Source organism: Theobroma umbraticum, unplaced genomic scaffold, assembly GCF_002168275.2.
Source record: "Theobroma umbraticum cultivar Fairchild unplaced genomic scaffold, ASM216827v3 scaffold_44.0, whole genome shotgun sequence".
Classification (NCBI taxonomy): Eukaryota; Viridiplantae; Streptophyta; class Magnoliopsida; order Malvales; family Malvaceae; genus Theobroma; species Theobroma umbraticum.
The window spans coordinates 9,857,762-9,876,341 of NW_018397255.1; the positions used below are offsets into that span (position 1 = coordinate 9,857,762).

The window sequence follows — 18,580 nt, forward strand, 5'->3', positions numbered from 1 at the left end:
TTAGAATATGACTAATCGGTTGGTATATCATAAAGTTCAAATTAACTTAAAGAAGCATATTTCTGATTGAACCCTTTCAACTACACTTTCATGACTAACGAAATGATGCAAATCTTATTATTGATTGAGATATATCATGAAAAGGAAGTCGGTCTCTATAATCAAATTGAGTAGTTGATAATCCATATGCTTCTGATTATTGAAAAACAAAGGTTCATGTGCAGAAATTCAAATCTTAAGCACAAGCATTAAGTTTTGGACAGAATTTGATATTGCCATTGCACCTAATTCCCCTCTGTAAAACGACAAATCCCACTTCTCCACGTAAAATCTTTAATTTACTGATCCGTAATCAATTGCGTAAAAGGAGTTATAAACTAATTTTAACTCAAATTTGACCGCAGATTTCAATGAATTTTCACGTGCGTGCTGGCATTCATCAGGGCTTCAAGCATTTGTTAACAAATTAGCCCAAGATATTTTTTTTTATAAGCATATTGGGATGCATAAAATATAAATACATTATAACGTTATTAATACTATGCCAAATGTGTCAAAGAAATATTATAATTTACTAATATATGGTAGGTGCTGAGGCTTTTAAAAAATGGGAATTCTTGATTGAATAATTTAATTATTTAATTTTTCATTGATCACAATTTCAAAGGAAATAAAAAAAATAATTATCAATTTTTTTAATTTAAACTATATATATGATTATGTTCACTAATCTGTGGAATGTGCTCTTTCAAAGATCTTGACCTCTCTAACCACCGGCCCTAAAAAAAAATTCTAATAATGATAGTAATTATAACCAACACGTATATTTGCTAATATTAAAGGAATTATGAACATATATTACTGAAAGCTTTTTTTTTTCCAAAAAGTGAAAACAAAGAAAGGAAAAATATGAATCCTGTAACTAACAAATATTATTAATTCTGTAATGATGTTTAATTATTACAAGCAATTACAAATGGATCTGATGAATGACCCTTTATTAAAATTTGTTAAGGTGTCGTTTACATTGATTTTCTCACATTCAACACAATAATTAACAATTAAGTGATGGTTTTCAATGTATTAATATGTTAAAATAAGTATTTTATATACTAGACCTTAATAAATACACCTAAAAAACTTGTGAGTAAAATTTATTTAATATATTATATTATATTCCTAAGTACCCTGGCGTGGCATGCGGCATCTATTTGCCTGCGTGGCAAGAAAAAGTCTAATTCTTCTCTTCTAGAGATATATACACTTTCTTTTCTTTTTTTGGTTTTTGGTAATGACTAATTATGCTTAGCGTGGGCGACAGGCCAGGCTGAGGAAAAAAACGGTGGCGTTTGGGCGTCGAGAATGAGCTGTCTAGGAATATTGGAGGTGGGTGCGCACGTTTGGCTCATGATTGGAAAGAGTCAGAATGGAATGGAACACAGAGGCCATACAACAGTTGGCAATGGGCTTCTTCTCGTGGCAGCAACGATCCGACAGCCAAAGCTGGTTGGCTCTAATCTCACGGTGGACCCCTCGTCCCACCCACCTTCTTTCTCCCTAATTTCTCACGCCTTTGTTTCTTTTCATTTCTTACTTTCCACTCCTTTGATATTTTGCTTCTTTATTTAGGGGCTTCTTCTCCTTTCCCTTTCCATACATTTCAATGTGAATGCCACAAATATTATTTCATGTTCTTTTGGTTGGTAATACCAGAAATTTTTATCACTTATTTTTGTCTCTTTTACCTACCCAAGATAGATGGGCTGCGTGGGGTCACCAATTTCACCATTGTAATATATAAAGAGCAAAAGACTTTTACTTTTATAATAACTTATTTACCCACAATGTTTTTTGGTGTATTGTATTACTTTGTTGGTTTTCAATATTTTAGAAAGAGTTCAAATCCAATTTCAATTAAACATGTTTGATCATTTGAAAAAAACATGACATGGATGATTTTGATACATAATTTTTTGTTCTCGAATGAATGAAGAAGTTTAAAAAAAATCAAACTTTAGACCTCAATCATTTAATTTCTAATTATATTTGTTGGTTATCAAACCTTCTCCCATTTTATGTACATTTAACCATTATACCTTAAAAAAAAATCTATATGCATTAAAAGAATGTTCGATGTAATATCAGATCTTTAATTTCATATATCAATCTTTCTAAACCCATTATACTATTAACAAAAACTTATTAAAATTATTATGGATGAATCAAAATGTGACACGTGATATAAAAATACTATATCAACTAATGAGATCATTTGAACTTACACAAGTGGCTAAACATGTCATAAACTTATTAAATTACACATGTGGAGGATAAATAAGAACAAAAATCTTTTTTTTTTCTTTCTTTAAAGAATTTTTATTCTAAAAAAAGAGTTTATTAATCTCTTGCCCCAAGTTTAATTACAACCATCTATTTTTTGATTAATTTTGATTTAGTTAATACGTATTTGCAAGACCAATGTATCATAATATGAAAACCTTTGATGAGATGCTGAAGGATGATGTAAAGGATGGTGAAGAGCACATGGCTGGTGTCCCAAGGATTAGAAAACTAATTAGTTGAAAAGTGATTAAGAAAGGCCACCATACAGGGTCCTCTTTCCTTGAAAGAGTTGCCCAATAAAAAATGCATTATTTTTCCTCTGAGAAAGTTCCATCCCCATCTCCTTTCAAGCCACCCATCCCAGGTGTAATTTAATTTTTTTAATATGTTATTTTTATCATTTTTAGTGGTATTTTGTTTTGTTAATCTCTTGCACCTACTATTTTCTTATCCTCTACAGCCCTCCTTTAAGCACCAACAGCTGGTACAACCCCACACTCACACTTTTTTTTTTGGTTCATACCCTACAAGGAAAAAAATCCCACCTTTATATAGTCTGTCTCAGCTTATTCCAATCAGCTGCATTGGTACCCCAAGCACTAAACTTTTCTCTCTGAATTCCTCTTAGTCAGGTTAGCGTCCTTCATCTGTCAGCCCTCATTGTAATTTGCTTTTGTTAAAGTTCCGTTCTTTAAGACTTCTACTGATCCATTTTCTTTCAAGTAAAACGAGTGTTTAGTTAAATCTAGATCTTTGTTTACTTTTTGTTGATGTACGTTATGTGGCTGTGGTTTCCTTGCTTGTCTTTTCATTGCTTTTCTTTTTGTTTTTTTGTTCTTGAAGAAGTTACTTTACTTTGCTTTTCTGGGAAACTTCTAGTGCGAAGTACCCTGCCAGAAGTTAACTTGAATTCAAGCCAATTTAAGTCAAGGTGTAATGCAAACTGAAAAATAAGATTTTGATCTGGGTTTTGGGTCTGAAATTTGATCACTTGGGGATTTGGTAAGTTGTGCTTTGTCTGAAGGAGCTCAAGAGCATGAAATGGATCAAATTTTTGAATTCTCTTTTATTTTTCTTAATCTCCACATTTCAATCTCATCTGTAATTGCATTGTCTTAGATCCAGTTTTAAGCTTTTTGTCTTATTATGGTTAACGAGTGTTCTCATAATTTGCTTTGCTGGATGAGCTAATCAAGATCTGTTTTTCATTACTTTCCATTCTTGCAGAAAGTTGTAGATTTTGGCTTTATTTACAGTGTATTACTTATTTATGCAGAAAATGAATCTCAAAGATTCTGATCTAGATTGTGAAATGTGGTTTTGAACTTAGAGAATTTTATTAGTTTTTTGTTCAGAATGTTGATTTACTGGGTTATTGCCATGGGTTTCTTGTTGTTTAGCTGCAATGTAACCTTATATAATTTGGTTCTTGTAGGAATTTGGAGAGTGGTCATTACTGAAGCCAAACCAAATTTCTGGAAAAAGATGGAGTTCTCCAGGATTTTTATGTTTTGTAGTTCTGTGTTGCTCTTATGCTCCTCCTTGGCATATGGTCAAGCTGCTAGTCCGCCGGCTCCTGCCGCAATGACCCCAACTCCGACACCTGCACCAGCACCAGCACCGGCATATGTGAACCTCACTTATTTACTCGCTGTGGCTGGTCCATTTCACACTTTCCTTAACTACCTGGAATCCACTAAAGTCATTGAAACCTTCCAAAATCAAGCCAACAACACTGAACAAGGCATTACCATTTTCGTACCGAAAGACGATGCCTTCAAGGCTCTTAAGAAGCCTTCTTTATCCAATCTCAGTGATGACCAGCTTAAATCACTCATCCTTTTCCATGCCTTGGCAAAATTCTATGCCCTGGCAGACTTCAATGACCTCAGTGCAAAAGGTCCTGTTAGTACACTTGCTGGTGGCCAGTACACTTTGAATTTCACAGATAATTCTGGCACCGTGCACCTTGATTCAGGATGGAGCAAAACCAAAATTACCAGCGCTGTACATTCAACTGATCCTGTTGCAATATATCAAGTCGATAAGGTCCTTCTTCCTGAGGCAATCTTTGGAACTGACATACCTCCAACTCCTGCTCCGGCCCCAGCTCCGGATATTAGCCCAGCTGCAGATACTCCAGCAGCAGAATCCAAAGAAAGTGGGTCTTCACCCAAGTCTTCACCTTCAAATTCATCATCTCACAGGATTATGAACTTGGGCATTTGGAGTCAGCTGGTTTTGGCAGTCTTAGGTGGGGTGGTCCTGCTCTTCTAAGCGGGGACTCCATTGAGTCTAATTTATGTTCACATGGGGAGCATATCTCTTTTCTCAATTTACTTTGATTTTTAAAACCATTTTTTGATTTATATCTTATTGAGATTATGTGTTAAGAATGTGAGTTCTTGTGTTATAATTACAATTTCCATTTAAATGGCCTCTTGCTGGAATCCCCGTTTTCACTTGATCATACTTGTTACTGTATTTAACTTTTGCTTTCTTGCCTCCTCTAAACTAGTGGTTCATGGTAGCATAGCTGTTAAAAGTGAACAATCTCTTTTACATATCGAGCAACTGGGTGAGAGCTTAGCAAGATCATCTCCTATATAAACACAGAATAACACGCAAAATTTGAGTTCTTAGATGCCCAATTTCCTAGTATTGTCATTAATGGAACTCCATCAAGGCAATAAGCAATCTCACTATCTAACCCCACAGGGGTAAACCATATGGCTAAGTAGGTGCACCAAGATTTGTTCTGCTGCTGGTGCTAACGCTTGCAGTAATAGCAATACTTTCAAGTTCCATTGAAATGCCAAGTTGTAGTAGTAGCAGTAGCATCTTCTCCGAGGTAGATGAGTTCAATTACGAGGTTGGGAAGATGAAATCCAAATTTTGGTGGTATCATTATTAATGGGCTAAAATCTATAAAGATGAAAAAGAAAAGGGGAAGAAAAGAGCAAGGGAAAAGGTATACATCACATGGAATTTAAGATAAGAACTAGGGAGGGGGGTCTGTGTGTTTTCCCACTGACACTGTCCTCAAAAATCATGCTGATATACTCATTACAAGGACCACTCAAAATAATTACGCTGCACTGCAACTAATATTGTCACGAGTTTGGCCACCGGTGACCAACAAATTAAAAAGGGAGAAAAAACTTGCAGCTGAGTATCAGTTGCTTATTCTTGTAAAGCAAACATTATTTATGACAACAATTAAGGTAGCCTTTGGCAGTAAGTCAGCATTGGGATGGAAAAATGAAAAGGCCAGTTATGACTTCCTACAATATAACAATATTTAAAAAAAGTTTCGAACATTCAATCATAGGCCTATTAGCTCAGTTGGTTAGAGCGTCGTGCTAATAACGCGAAGGTCGCAGGTTCGAGACCTGCATGGGCCATTACTAGAATTTTTGCCCTTTTTATCTGTTTTGGGCCAGTTTGATTAACTTGGGTTCGGCCTGTTTTGGCCCAGTTTGACTAACTTGGGGCCACAGTCTCCTTAAGGGACAAATTACGGAGCAACGTTCGGTGTTTCAGGACAATCCAACAGATAATCTTTGCCTATCTCTACTTTTATTTTGGCCACATACTCCTCTGTATATGTACAATGAATACAGTACACTGGTTAAGCTAAACACCAAACCCAAAACAAAATAAAACAAAACAAAAATTATTTCTCATTTCTTCCATTTACATCGTGCATAAAAGAAATACCCCAATAATTTGAATAAATTTTGTTTTATTTCATAAGTTTTAAATTAAAATCTTATGAAAAGTGAAATGAAAATTATGAAACTCTTAATATATATATATATATATAGAGAGAGAGAGTCTTTGTAAATTACAATATAATGGACCTACAACAAAAAAGGTTTAGGCTAGCCAGTCAAATCTGAAATGCTCCAAGGTCGGCTAGGGAGGTCAGCAGGGCACCGACCAATGCACTTGTTTTCCCATTTTTGTTTTGATAAATACTCACTAATAGTGTTAGTTTTGTGTTAAATTCTATGCGTATTCATAACACAGCCTGCAGGCCGTAGCCATAGGGCGGCAAATATCTATTTATTGTTGTGGGCATACATAATTACTTAGAATTCAAAATTCGATTAAAGCATGCAAGTATATGGAAACCGAAATTGACTGGTCGGTTCCGAAAGGTAGCATATGAAATTGAATTATTAAAAAGAGAAAACAACATAACATAAATACTAATGTAGCAAAGGGTAGGAATTGACGCTCTCCTACACGGGTACTAAATGCAGACTCACCAATCAACATAGGACACGACATGGCATCAGGCACTCTTGGCAAATCTTGTATGGTTTCCTGTATAACTAGTATTTGTTAGTATATGTCTCTCCTACGTCAATATTTATTTTTTATTCATTAAAATAAAAATTATGTACATATGTATATCTTTAACATTATTAATTTTCATATAATATTATTATAGATAAACGTTTCCTTCGAAAAATAAATATAGAAAAAAAAAAGCTATTTAAAACCTTTTGATTTATTCATTTTTGAAAGAAAAGAGAAGTCCTTCCTCTGTTTTAATATAGCCTTTGGCTTTCTCTGTTTCTCTCTCTTATTCACATTTGCAATCGGCAGTGTTCGCGGGTTCTCTGGAGGCAACACGCTTTTCTCTCATCCTCATTTTCCTTCACTTAATTTACTCGCAACATACCCCAAGCGCCTCTCTCTCTCTCTCTCTCTCTCAAACAACTGTCAGGAACCTACGACGAACAAACAAGAAAAACATGAACGAGGCAACCACCCTTCAATCTTAGCTGCTGTGTCCCTTCTCTTTGTTTCTCTTTAGGTTCGTTTTCATCATAATTCTGTCTTTTACCGTTCTTTTTTTTTTTCCTACTTGGGTCATCTTCTTTTTCTTTTTAATCTCTGTTTTGATAAATATGATTGTCTTTTAGTACTTTCTAGTTTGGTTGATCGTTTAATTTTTCCATTGAATTATATATGTATGCATGCACGTTAATTTCAAACGTAAATGATGTTTCTCAATTGGGTTTCTCCTCATTTCTGCATTCCTTGGATTTGGATTTTCATTGGCTTAAGTAGTTTGTATTGTGAACGTGTAATAATCTTTGTCTTTTGTCTGTGATTAAGGGGGTAGAATTTGGTCTAAAAAACAAGACAAGCAATGTCTAGTTATCAAGGTGTGATTGTTTCTGATCCTTGGCTTCAAAGCCAGTTCACTCAAGTCGAGCTCCGCACCCTCAAATCAAAGGTATAACCTTAATTTTCTCTTTCTTTTGGCTTTATTGTTGCCTTTCTCTCTTTCTTTTCTTGGGGCTGTAAATGTAACATCAATTCTGACGTAATTCCTCTGTTCGGAAGTGGAATCTTGCAGTCTGTTTTAAAAAAATTTCTGATTTTTAATGCTTCAAAATAATATTTGCCTTTGTATTCAAATGCACTTATGAAACTGGCAGAAACGACCATACGGTATCTTATTTTACAATATTATTAAGGGAATTAGCAATCTATGTTTGACGTGTGACATGGATTTTCCTTTTTGTTGCTTTTAGTTTCTCTCTGTAAGGACTCAAAATGGTCGTGTTACCGGGGGTGATTTGCCACCGGTTTTTGCAAAGTTGAAGGCTTTCGCTGAAATGTTCAATGAGGATGAGATTAAGACTATCTTGGGAGAGTCAAATAATGACATGGGTGAAGAAATTGATTTTGAGGCCTTCTTACGGGTGAGTCTTTTCAGTTTCCAATATCAGGGCTTCCCTATTTTTCCAGTATATAGCCTTGCTAATGATAAAGAAAATTTCAATAAGTCAAATGTTGTGAATTAATATTTCCTGATGCATTTGTGTTAGGATACCTGTTGTATGCATTTTCACTTTTTCTGCATATGTTCTCCGTATTTCTTGCTTAGTGGCAATCTGTTGGATTTGGTGAATTGGCAGGCTTTTTTAGATTTGCAAGGTCGTGCAACTGCAAAATCAGGGGGTTCAAAATCTTCATTTCTCAAGGCAACGACAACCACCGTTCACCATGCTATCAACGAATCCGAGAAGGCTTCCTATGTTGCTCATATTAACAGCTACCTGGCAGAAGACAAATTCTTGAAAAATTTTCTTCCAATTGATCCAGCCACAAATGCTTTATTTGATCTTGCTAAAAATGGAGTTCTTCTTTGGTTGGTGCAAGGATCTTCTTGGCAATGCTTTATTTATTTGTCTTGATTCCTGATTTGATGTTTGTTGATGCTTTTAGTTGCTTTCATGCAGTAAGCTTATCAATGTAGCTGTTCCTGGGACCATAGATGAGCGAGCTATTAACACCAAAAAAGTTCTCAATCCCTGGGAGAGGAATGAGAATCACACTCTTTGCCTTAATTCTGCAAAAGCTATTGGTTGCACTGTGGTTAATATTGGCACACAAGATCTTGTTGAAGGAAGAGTAAGTAATGCTCCTTCCTAGTACCAATATAGGTGTTATACTTGCTTTTTAGTACAGACTTGCACAAGGTTTTAACTTTTTCTGTTGTCTTTTTCTGTTGGTGATTTTTTTATTTTCTAGCCCCATCTTGTACTTGGATTGATTTCTCAAATTATAAAGGTATTCAACTCAAACTTCCTTCAAACTCATTTATCTTGTGTTTGTAATTCATGGAAACCATACTGATCATATCAGTTTTCTACATCTATAGATGTTTCAAGGGATACATTATTAATTATATTGCTAATAATGTTAACATGGTGATGGCATCAGATTCAACTACTAGCAGATCTCAATCTGAAGAAAACTCCTCAACTCGTGGAATTGGTGGATGATAGCCAGGTCAGAGAATCTTAATCAGTTTTGCCTCCTTTCTATATTTTGATCATAACAGATAGTGGATAAGTTCTGTTTTGCAGGTCAGAAACAAATTTTATTCTGCTTTTCTATAAATTTGTAGGATGTGGAGGAGCTTTTGGGTTTACCACCTGAAAAGGTTTTGCTGAAATGGATGAATTTTCATCTGAAGAAAGTTGGATATGAAAAGCAGGTTACAAACTTCTCTTCAGATTTGAAGGTAAGAAAACTCATCAGTTTCTTGATTCTAGTTATGGCATGTCAATATATACAAAAGATAATTCTTATCATGGTTTTCAGTGCTGCACTAATATTTCATTTTGGGCCTTAAGTTCCATGAAATGTTGAAAAAATTTCAGGATAATGTTTAAATGTCTTCCAGTGTCTCAAACTGTAATATATTGACAGACAATGCCTCCTCATATGCGTGAGGATTTAATTCATGGTTACTTGTAGTCAGATATAAGTGCTTGTTAATGTATAAAGTATATATTGCCAATTGTCTATATTATTTTCAGTTTTCTAGTGTGGCTGATGTATCATAAATCTATCCATTTGTAGGATGGAGAGGCATATGCATACCTGCTTAATGCACTTGCCCCCGAACACAGTACCCCCTCAACTTTGGATACAAAAGATCCAACAGAAAGAGCAAACATGGTTCTTCAGCAGGCAGAGAAGTTGGATTGCAAAAGATATCTCACTCCTAAGGACATTGTTGAAGGCTCACCAAATCTCAATCTTGCATTTGTTGCACAAATATTCCAGCACAGGTGAGAAATAATTCATGCTTTATGTCTGAAAAAGTTCTGAGATATTAAGTTTTCATAATTGTTCATATTAACTTTTCCCTGTTCATTTTCATTGATTTTTTCAACTTGTCAGTGAACTGATCAGTGCCTTGTTTAAAACTTAACTGTTCTTTTCTACTGAGTCTTGGTAATCTAGTAATATATATTGTCTGGGTTTTTTTGCATATGCATGTGGGAATAGCTGACTCAATCATGTACTTATGATTTTTTTTTTCTTTGGTTACATGTGATCTTGGGCTACACAATAAGAGGTAGCTCTCTCTGTCCCGTAAACCCCACCCTTCCTATCTCAGGATTTGATCCGGAGATCTCTAAGTTGGAGTCTCAAGTTCTAACCACTGGGGTGTCTCCTTGGGACATGCACTTATGATTGTCCAAATTAGTTTAACTAGCACATAATACCTCTTGCAGGAATGGTTTGACCACTGACAGCAAAAAGATGTCCTTTGCTGAGATGATGACTGATGATGCACAAACTTCTCGTGAAGAGAGATGCTTTCGACTGTGGATTAACAGTCTTGGAGTTGCCATGTATGTCAACAATCTTTTTGAAGATGTTAGAAATGGGTAATGTGCTCTTTTCTTTTTTGAAATTTTGGCTGTCCCAGCAGTATCAAGCAGTTGATGAATCTTGTTTGGTGTTCACCTTTTTGTGCCTGCAGATGGGTTCTGCTAGAGGTTTTAGACAAAATTTCTACTGGATCAGTTAACTGGAAGCTTGCAAATAAGCCTCCTATAAAGATGCCTTTTAAAAAGGTTGAGAATTGCAATCAAGTTATAAAGATTGGGAAAGAGTTAAACTTCTCACTTGTGAATGTGGCTGGCAATGATGTTGTGCAAGGAAACAAGAAACTTATATTAGGTAAGATCTTCTATCTTACATTTTTCTGTAGAACTTCTGCCTTCTATTCCTTATTGTTAATGGGATATGTGGTTCAAGAGACACACTTTTATGTTTTCTATGCTGTCTCTAGTGCGAAGTAAGGAAATTTCACCGCAAAATAGGGTATCATGTGCATTTAATGTACGTTAAAATCTCATTTTCTCAGGTGTCTTTTTCATATCTTCAAGTCAATTCTTTTGTGGTGATTTCTCAACTAATACGATTTATAATTTTAAATGGCGAAACCCTGTGATGTCCATCAAGTGCTTTAGTGGCTAGGAATTGACAAGTAACATTCACTGGTTGGAAAAGCTGCACTTAAGGAATGCATTTATGCAATCAGAATGGCATAATCATTTTACATGATCCTCTCTCTCTTTTTTTCCCTTCTTACATGCTGAGAGCACATGTACAATGCAAACACTTGATCAACTTCACTTGTCCTTTCTCAAGTTTATTTCTATGCAGTCTGTTATCCAACTCAATGAGAGCTGTTATTATTCTTTTTCTTTTTTTTGGTAGAGATGAGGTCTGTTATTTTGTTTTTTTGAATATAGATCACTGTTATACATTCCTATGGCTTTTATAGATGTAGATGCCAAGAAATTTTTAGTTTCAGAGTTGTAATGTGATCTTACTGATCTGACTGGCACATATATAAGCCTTGATATGGCTCCAAGCTCTCTGTTTCTCCATTATGTTCTGTAAAATGACTTCCCTCTTCTCATTTACTTGTTTTTCTTCATCACTTCCAGCATTTTTGTGGCAACTCATGAGGTTTTCTATGCTTCAACTCCTGAAAAACTTGAGATCTCACTCTCAAGGTAAAGAAATTACAGATGCTGACATTCTGAACTGGGCTAACAATAAAGTGAAGAAGGCAGGTAGAACCTCTCAAATGGACAGCTTCAAGGTACACAAGGAATGAAATGAGACCGTATGTTAAAATTTTGATCATAAGACATATACTAACACTCTGGTTTTTGTTGACTCTTGCTTTTAGGATAAAAACCTTTCAAATGGTATATTCTTCCTTGAGCTTCTTAGTGCAGTGGAACCAAGGGTGGTTAACTGGAGTCTTGTTACCAAGGGAGAAACTGGTATGGCAATATTTTATTATTATATAAAATCTGTCTTTTTCCTTTGAAGCTTGGTTGGCCATAGTGTTGTATGGCACTTGAGCAATGAAATGAAGTACCTGCCAAGTGCTTTTTTGCCTTTTACAGAGAACATATAATTAGGATATTAACTTAGGTTCCTTTTGTGAAATTCCTTAGATTCCTCAATCAAAAAATCACTAAAATAGCATTAATCCTACTTTGAACCTTCAACTCTTATCTTTACTTCTCCATTGGCAATTTTAATTCATGGTGATGATTTTATTGGGGAAGCTAAGGGCTTCACACAGGAAACTTTGTTCAAGTTGAACCCATATGAACAGATAGATGATAGATGATACTATGTACATAAATGCAATGGAAGAGATGTATCATTTTATTGTTATTGACATTGTAGATGAAGATAAGAAGTTGAATGCAACCTATATAATCAGTGTCGCACGGAAGCTTGGATGCTCCATTTTCTTGTTGCCCGAGGATGTCATAGAGGTAATTTTTGTTCTGAAATTCAACATCCCTAATCCCTTCTTAGTATCATTTCTGATTTTAATGTTATCAATGATTAGCCATACCTTGAGTCTGTTTTTTGCTTGTGGTCAGATCAACATGATTTTCTTTACACAAAGTTATGACAACAAACAAACGATGGTTAATATTGCAGGAAATGGAGTGATTTTAACATTGGTGATAATATTGAAGAGATTTGAAAGTCAATCTTCTATTAAAATAAAATTATTTTCAGAAGAAGGAAAGGAAAAATAAAATAATATTAAACCAGTACAGGTTCCATATTGAACTTTTTCTTATACATCAGGAGCCAAATATGACATCATTCCTTACATAAAAGAACGGCCGGATATTGCGAACAATGTCTAACCTAGACTGCTAAACTGGTTAGACATAGTTTGTCCCTCATTGGGTTGATATAAATTTAAGTCAGTCATATACAAAGCTCAAGTAAATTGTTGTCCATAGATGCTGGAATTTCCCTTTTTGGCCTAGCAAACCCTTGTGATGAATGCTGAGCTGACCTGAATTTTTTATGCCCAAACTGGATAAACGAGACATCCTGTATTTTTGTGAGGTTGGCATATTGCTTTGTTTAATGTAACTTCTAACTCCAATATCTGTTGCATAAACGTAACAGGTAAACCAGAAAATGATGCTTACTTTGACTGCCAGCATCATGTACTGGAGCCTACAGCAGCAGGTAGCAGAGTCTGAAGATGGTGAGGTTCCTGATGAATCCTGTGTGTCACCAAAGGAAGGTGAGAATGAGACAGCTCTTGCTGGTGAAGTCTCCAGTTTGGCTATTGACGATTCAGTCTCAGATACTGGTCTATCCCCCCATGTCAAAAATGAGGAAATTCCCAAAGATAATGGAAGTGAACAACAATCTCCCAAGATTGAAGAAAAGGATGGTAATGAATAATCAGCATAGGCAGCTTTGTAATTCTTTTTCCATAATTCTTTTTGGTTTATGAGAGAAGTGGAACTAAAGGAGGCCTTGTTCCAGCATATTGCTTTTTGTAGACCACAGGAGAAAAAGAAATGGGATTGTAAATCTACCTGCTGTTAGAAATATTCTTTGCATTGAATTGATTATGCTGAATAATGCAAGAGGAGAAGAAAGCATTATAACGAGAGCCTACTTTGTATTAGTCTTGATGACAAATTTCAATTGAAGCCGTGCTCCTTGAGTAGCGGTATGCACATATTTCATGCATAGAAATTATGTAAATTGTGGAGATGTTACAACTTTGGATTTTGGTACAAGAAATAGTGTTCAAAAGTCTTTGGTTTGCCTCTCACGTGTCACTTGCACAACCTTGATTAGCAGTCGGATTTGTTGAAGATAAAGAGTCATTTGACTCGTTCTTGTAATTTGGCGGAAGAAATCTTCATCTTGAACTTTGTACTTGTTGAAATTCTCCCTCCTAAGAAGAATTTCTTATAACTGCTCCCTTGCAAGACAAGTAGTCAATATGGTTGTGCAAAAGTGTTGCCAGGTTCTTTGTGTATTTCATGAGAAGACCAAATGGGCTCCTGTTTTCACATAAAAACCACTTTATATACACTAAATGATCATTAAATCTCCTAAATATTACATCACTGAGATCTTAGAAGATGACATTATCCACATATCTGTTCTTATTCAATTATTTGAGAAAGTGGATGATACAAGAATATACAAGGTCTTGTGTATGCTATCATCAAAACTATGCATTTGAGACAAAGTATACAAGAAAGTCTTGTCTGTGTTATCCTCGATACTATAGTTTTTGAGCAAATGAGGTAACAAAAACACCCAGAGATCTTTTTGTTTTGGATATAGCGAGGCTACAAATGAGACATTAACATATCTAAGGGGAAAAAATGTCTATGCTTAACATTTATGTGTTGTTCATTTGAAACAAAGACAGAGATGAAAAGTATAACACTCATATAAAGCAATCTTGGCCATCTTCAGCAGAAGGAACAGATTTTTCTTGTTCTGCTACAAGCATAAGCATCTCTAGGCGCTTATCAAAGAGTAAAGCGCTCTCATCTCTCTTGTCAAGCTCAGCACCTTCTGCTTCAAGCCATTTTTCCCGAAGATCATCCAGAAGATTTGCTTGGTCTGTATTAATTGCAGCTCCTGGGGCACTTGGAACAGTTGTCCGGAGTGAGGAATCTCCAGATGGTGGCGGCAGTGTCAAAAGCATTGCTCGGAACTCACATATGTCAGCAAATGTCTCAAAGTTACAAGCAATGGTATCTAGACAATACTCTCTTATCTTCAGAACACCATACCTATGCATGTGAATTGAAATAAAAAATCTTTGTAGTCAAAACTACAAGTCCAAGGCTGATAATGGCATTATTGAAAAAGTTATAATAAAAGATACTACTTTAAAATGGTTTTGAATTCATTATAAAATATTTCGATTCAATTCTGCCTCCTGAGTGAGTTCCCATGCATAACCTATTTAATGAGGAGGGTGAGATATCGCCTCTATGAGATAATATCAGAATCTAAATAGCCTACAAACTGCAAAGTGAGTGCCAACACATTACACAGTCTAAGTAAAAGCTGCAAGTCCATCAAGAGTCTGCAACTCCCAAAGTTTCATTCAACAATCAGTGAATCATTCTAATAATAACACACAAGTTTAAATTTCATCACCAAGACCAGAAAATGTATCTAATCTAATAATAGCTATCTAATTTAAATATTTTTTAATCAGATAAGAATTGATCTCTTACTTAAGATTTTGAAGGAAAATAAAAGGCAGATATACCATACATGTCAGACAATATTAGCCAATGGCACAATTCTGCTGGTGAGACCATCTCTAGGTGTGGGAGCAATACATCAGCTACAGCACGCTTAAGAGGAAATAATAGATACCGAGAAGCAGCATCAAACATTTCCTCTGCCTGGTCAATTAGAATAATTAATATTAGGTACCATTCAACTAATGTCCACGAGCCACATACATAAAAAAAAATATGATACCTGATCTGGATCTATATCTGTCAAACCATCAGTGTACCTGAAGCAGTTATGGAGCTATAATAAGTTCCATGACAAGTTCTTAAAGATGAGAGAAAATGACTAACCACATTATACATAACGGTTCAAAGAACTAAAGCATGCTTGATCCTGCTGCAAAGAATATTAGGTAAGAGATCATTACTTTTGTTGGTAATGATCTCTCATTACTTTGCCAACATGATCTGTGACCCTAGACAGCTTAGAGACCTACTCCAGTAGCAGTAATGTTCCAACCACAGGACCAATTCAGGTATAGTTTCAGTATTATAATCAAAAGAAATCCAAAATTACGCTACAATAAGGAGGTAAAACATAAAAAGTAAAAGAAAAAAAAAACCTTACATATACTCAATCATTTTCTCAAATGCCTCAGCACTCAAGTCATGTTCTTCCAGAAATGGAAGGGTATCACTAATTAACTCATCTTTCCCTTCATGAAAATCTTTCATACGAGATAATCTTGCATTAAAATATTCTGATCTTGATGCCAAAACAACTTGATGGCAACGAAAAATCCTTTTGTCAACTCTAACACAAACATCTGCAAGATCATCCAGAGAGTCACTTATCTGCATTGCACCAACATAATACTGTAATGTATCAACACCATTGTCTAGGTCGCATTCCTTGGGAGACTTTGCCAGGGAAATTTGAAGGACCCGATGCAAGGCAGCAGGAAGCCGGTCTTCCTCAGGGAGGGACAGGCCCTGCAAAATAAACCGTTTTTGAGAGTTGTCCACGTCTCTCAGTGCTTTGTATTCAGCATATTTTTGGTGAATCAGTTCTTTCTCTAGAACCCTTTGTAACGAATCACATTTGCATACTTTACAAATTCTCACAAGATCTTCCATATCATCTACAGCAACCTCTAGTCTGTCAGAATAAAAGAAGTGGATGAGGCTGTATAGAGCAGGATAAGATAACTTTTCTCTTGAAAATCGCACTTCACTGCGATCTTTCCAATCTGTTTCAAATTTTCTCTTAAAAAATGGTGACCGGGCACTTAAAACAACTCTATGAGCTTCAATGGGTCTGCCTTGCACAAAAAATACAACATCTGGGGGGAACTGATAGGAACTTGATGCCCCATTTGATGCAAGACCTAATTGAATATTACATGTTAGGTCTCAGATTCATATATGCATATTGTTCTTAGAAGAAAAATACTTGCAACCAAAATTTTGGCTGATATTTTTGGGCCCAATAAAGCACAAAAGCAATAACTTCAAGTTTCATACTTAAGATTTCATCAAAGATTGCAGTGTTCTACTGTTTTCTGATATTCATACTTGCAAAGCCTTCCCAAATGATTGAAAAGCAAATTAGGAGAAGCAAAGTGCTCTTTCAAAGCTAGCTGTCACACTCACATCATTAAGGAAATCGATTGACTCTACGGATAAATATAATGAAATACTGAGCCATTTATGGCTACATGCTCATTAAAAAGAAAAATAATCTACAAGCACCATTGTTCAAATTAATTTAAAGATTTGACTTGAAATAATTAGCAACAAGCTGATAGAACTTATGCAAGACCATCAGTGCCTGAGACATTCCTTTATCATTCTGGATAAGTATGCCATGACTTTTCATTAGTCAGTTACCATCAATCACCATAAAATTTGCAATCATTTTCTAATCTCAGCAGCCAGAGGTCATACATGAATTTCTGGTAAATCAAAAAGGGGGAGCTTCAACGCATCATTAATGCACTCTTGATGCTAGTTTTTATTAGCAGATGACCTTAAACCAATCTTCTCTCTTCTCCATTATAACATCATCTTTGAATTGACAGAAATAAAGAGAAGTGAAACGATGAAATTACTCTTACTTAGCAAAATCAAGAACAGAGGAGCAACTCTTATCCACAATTTTGAAAATCTTTCAATAATTAGAAATGAGAAATAGTGCATGCTATTCAACTCCTGGTAATTTTATATATACATCCCCTAAAGTCATGAAGAATATACTGAAAAAAAAAAATTCTATTATCATTTCATTATCTCATTTCTCAGAATCAACTTCTATCCAATCCAAATTAAGTAGAAAGAATTGTCTTTCACTTTACAAATCACTTCTATCTTATCAAGCCTCTCCCTTTACAAATCACTTCTATCTTAACAAGCCTTTCCCTTCTGTTCTCCTCCATCGATCCAAACACTATAAATCATAATTTCCACACCTAAATGTGTATGCACCATCAGACCACAAAATGGTAAGACTTGAACAAAACTCTTAGTGCAAAGTTTGCTAGATTTCCTTCTTAAATCACTTCATTTGTTAAAATTACTGATGCAACCTTAATTCAATTTGATTTTTTAACTTTAATTCCCAAACGTTGAGTCCATACTAATCGCATGCTATGCTTTCAAGCAATTCCAACTTTAAAAAACAGAAATAGTACTAAGCTAGCCAAGCTACCTTTCACCACTAAATAAGATCAATAATCAAGTTTAATTAAATACCACCAGCTTGCTCCAAATAATCCCATATCAAAAATCAACAATAAACAAAAAATAAATAAATTTGAAAAAAAAAGGTAATTGACCTGAAACCTCAAAATGTAATCCACTCTCAGCAGCCTGGTCGAGATAAGCCTGATTAGCCCCACAGCTCAAGAAAGTGTCCCTAAGGGCACCCTGCAACGGCCCAAGAGGCGGAGGACGGGCCTCGAAAGCCTTGAGAAGTTTCCGAACCTTCAAGTTCAAAGCAGCGTAGTGACACCTGTCTCCATCAAACGTATGTTCGGAGCAGATGGCTCCATTCTCCAGTAACATACGGGCGGCATCCAAGTGGCCAGCTAAGCAAGCGTAATACAAGGCAACGGAGTCCCAGTTATCACGGGCGTTAACGTTGACACCGGACTCGAGGAGGTAATGGAGACGGTCGACGTCGCCGGCACGAGAGGACTCGAAGACGTCTCCGTTGGGGACCTTTTTGAGGGGCACGGAGGCGGTGAAGTCTGAAGCGTCGAGGTCGATGTCGTCGAGGTCGGGGGAGATGGTCCAGGAGGAGGAATGAGGTGGAGATGGGGGCATTTGGGAAATGGTGA

The 18,580-nt window shown here is 35.7% G+C and overlaps 3 protein-coding genes and 1 non-coding gene across 5 annotated transcripts; 3 read left to right on the forward strand and 1 right to left on the reverse strand.

Moving 5' to 3' along the window:
• Positions 1-2,817: 2,817 nt before the first annotated feature.
• Positions 2,818-4,793, forward strand: FLA7 (FASCICLIN-like arabinoogalactan 7). Of its 2 annotated transcripts, none has more exons than XM_021418006.2 (2): positions 2,818-2,975; positions 3,779-4,793. In XM_021418006.2, exon 2 carries the CDS (start codon positions 3,829-3,831, stop codon positions 4,618-4,620), a length of 792 nt encoding a protein of 263 aa, XP_021273681.1. In that variant the 5' UTR covers positions 2,818-2,975; positions 3,779-3,828; the 3' UTR covers positions 4,621-4,793. The 2 variants fall into 2 exon arrangements, with proteins under 2 accessions (XP_021273681.1, XP_021273682.1); XM_021418007.2 differs by lacking the exon at positions 2,818-2,975 and adding an exon at positions 3,041-3,345.
• Positions 4,794-5,673: 880 nt separating this feature from the next.
• Positions 5,674-5,747, forward strand: TRNAI-AAU (transfer RNA isoleucine (anticodon AAU)). The gene has a single exon. It is a non-coding gene; the product is annotated as a tRNA-Ile (tRNA).
• Positions 5,748-6,859: 1,112 nt separating this feature from the next.
• On the forward strand, positions 6,860-13,722 carry LOC110429416 (fimbrin-5-like). Its single transcript, XM_021445447.2, has 15 exons — positions 6,860-7,171; positions 7,477-7,597; positions 7,899-8,069; positions 8,286-8,518; positions 8,610-8,781; positions 8,902-8,940; positions 9,094-9,162; positions 9,281-9,397; positions 9,739-9,950; positions 10,401-10,556; positions 10,652-10,851; positions 11,628-11,785; positions 11,876-11,972; positions 12,388-12,479; positions 13,138-13,722. The coding sequence occupies exons 2-15, from the start codon at positions 7,511-7,513 to the stop codon at positions 13,420-13,422; spliced, it is 2,088 nt and encodes a 695-aa protein (XP_021301122.1). The 5' UTR covers positions 6,860-7,171; positions 7,477-7,510; the 3' UTR covers positions 13,423-13,722.
• A 466-nt stretch (positions 13,723-14,188) lies between these two features.
• LOC110429418 (ankyrin repeat family protein) lies at positions 14,189-18,575 on the reverse strand. The gene is made up of 5 exons (XM_021445449.2): positions 18,077-18,575; positions 15,871-16,630; positions 15,490-15,526; positions 15,277-15,410; positions 14,189-14,783 (listed from the first exon to the last, which is right to left on the reverse strand). The coding sequence occupies exons 1-5, from the start codon at positions 18,564-18,566 to the stop codon at positions 14,432-14,434; spliced, it is 1,773 nt and encodes a 590-aa protein (XP_021301124.1). The 5' UTR covers positions 18,567-18,575; the 3' UTR covers positions 14,189-14,431.
• Between the last annotated feature and the right edge of the window lie 5 nt (positions 18,576-18,580).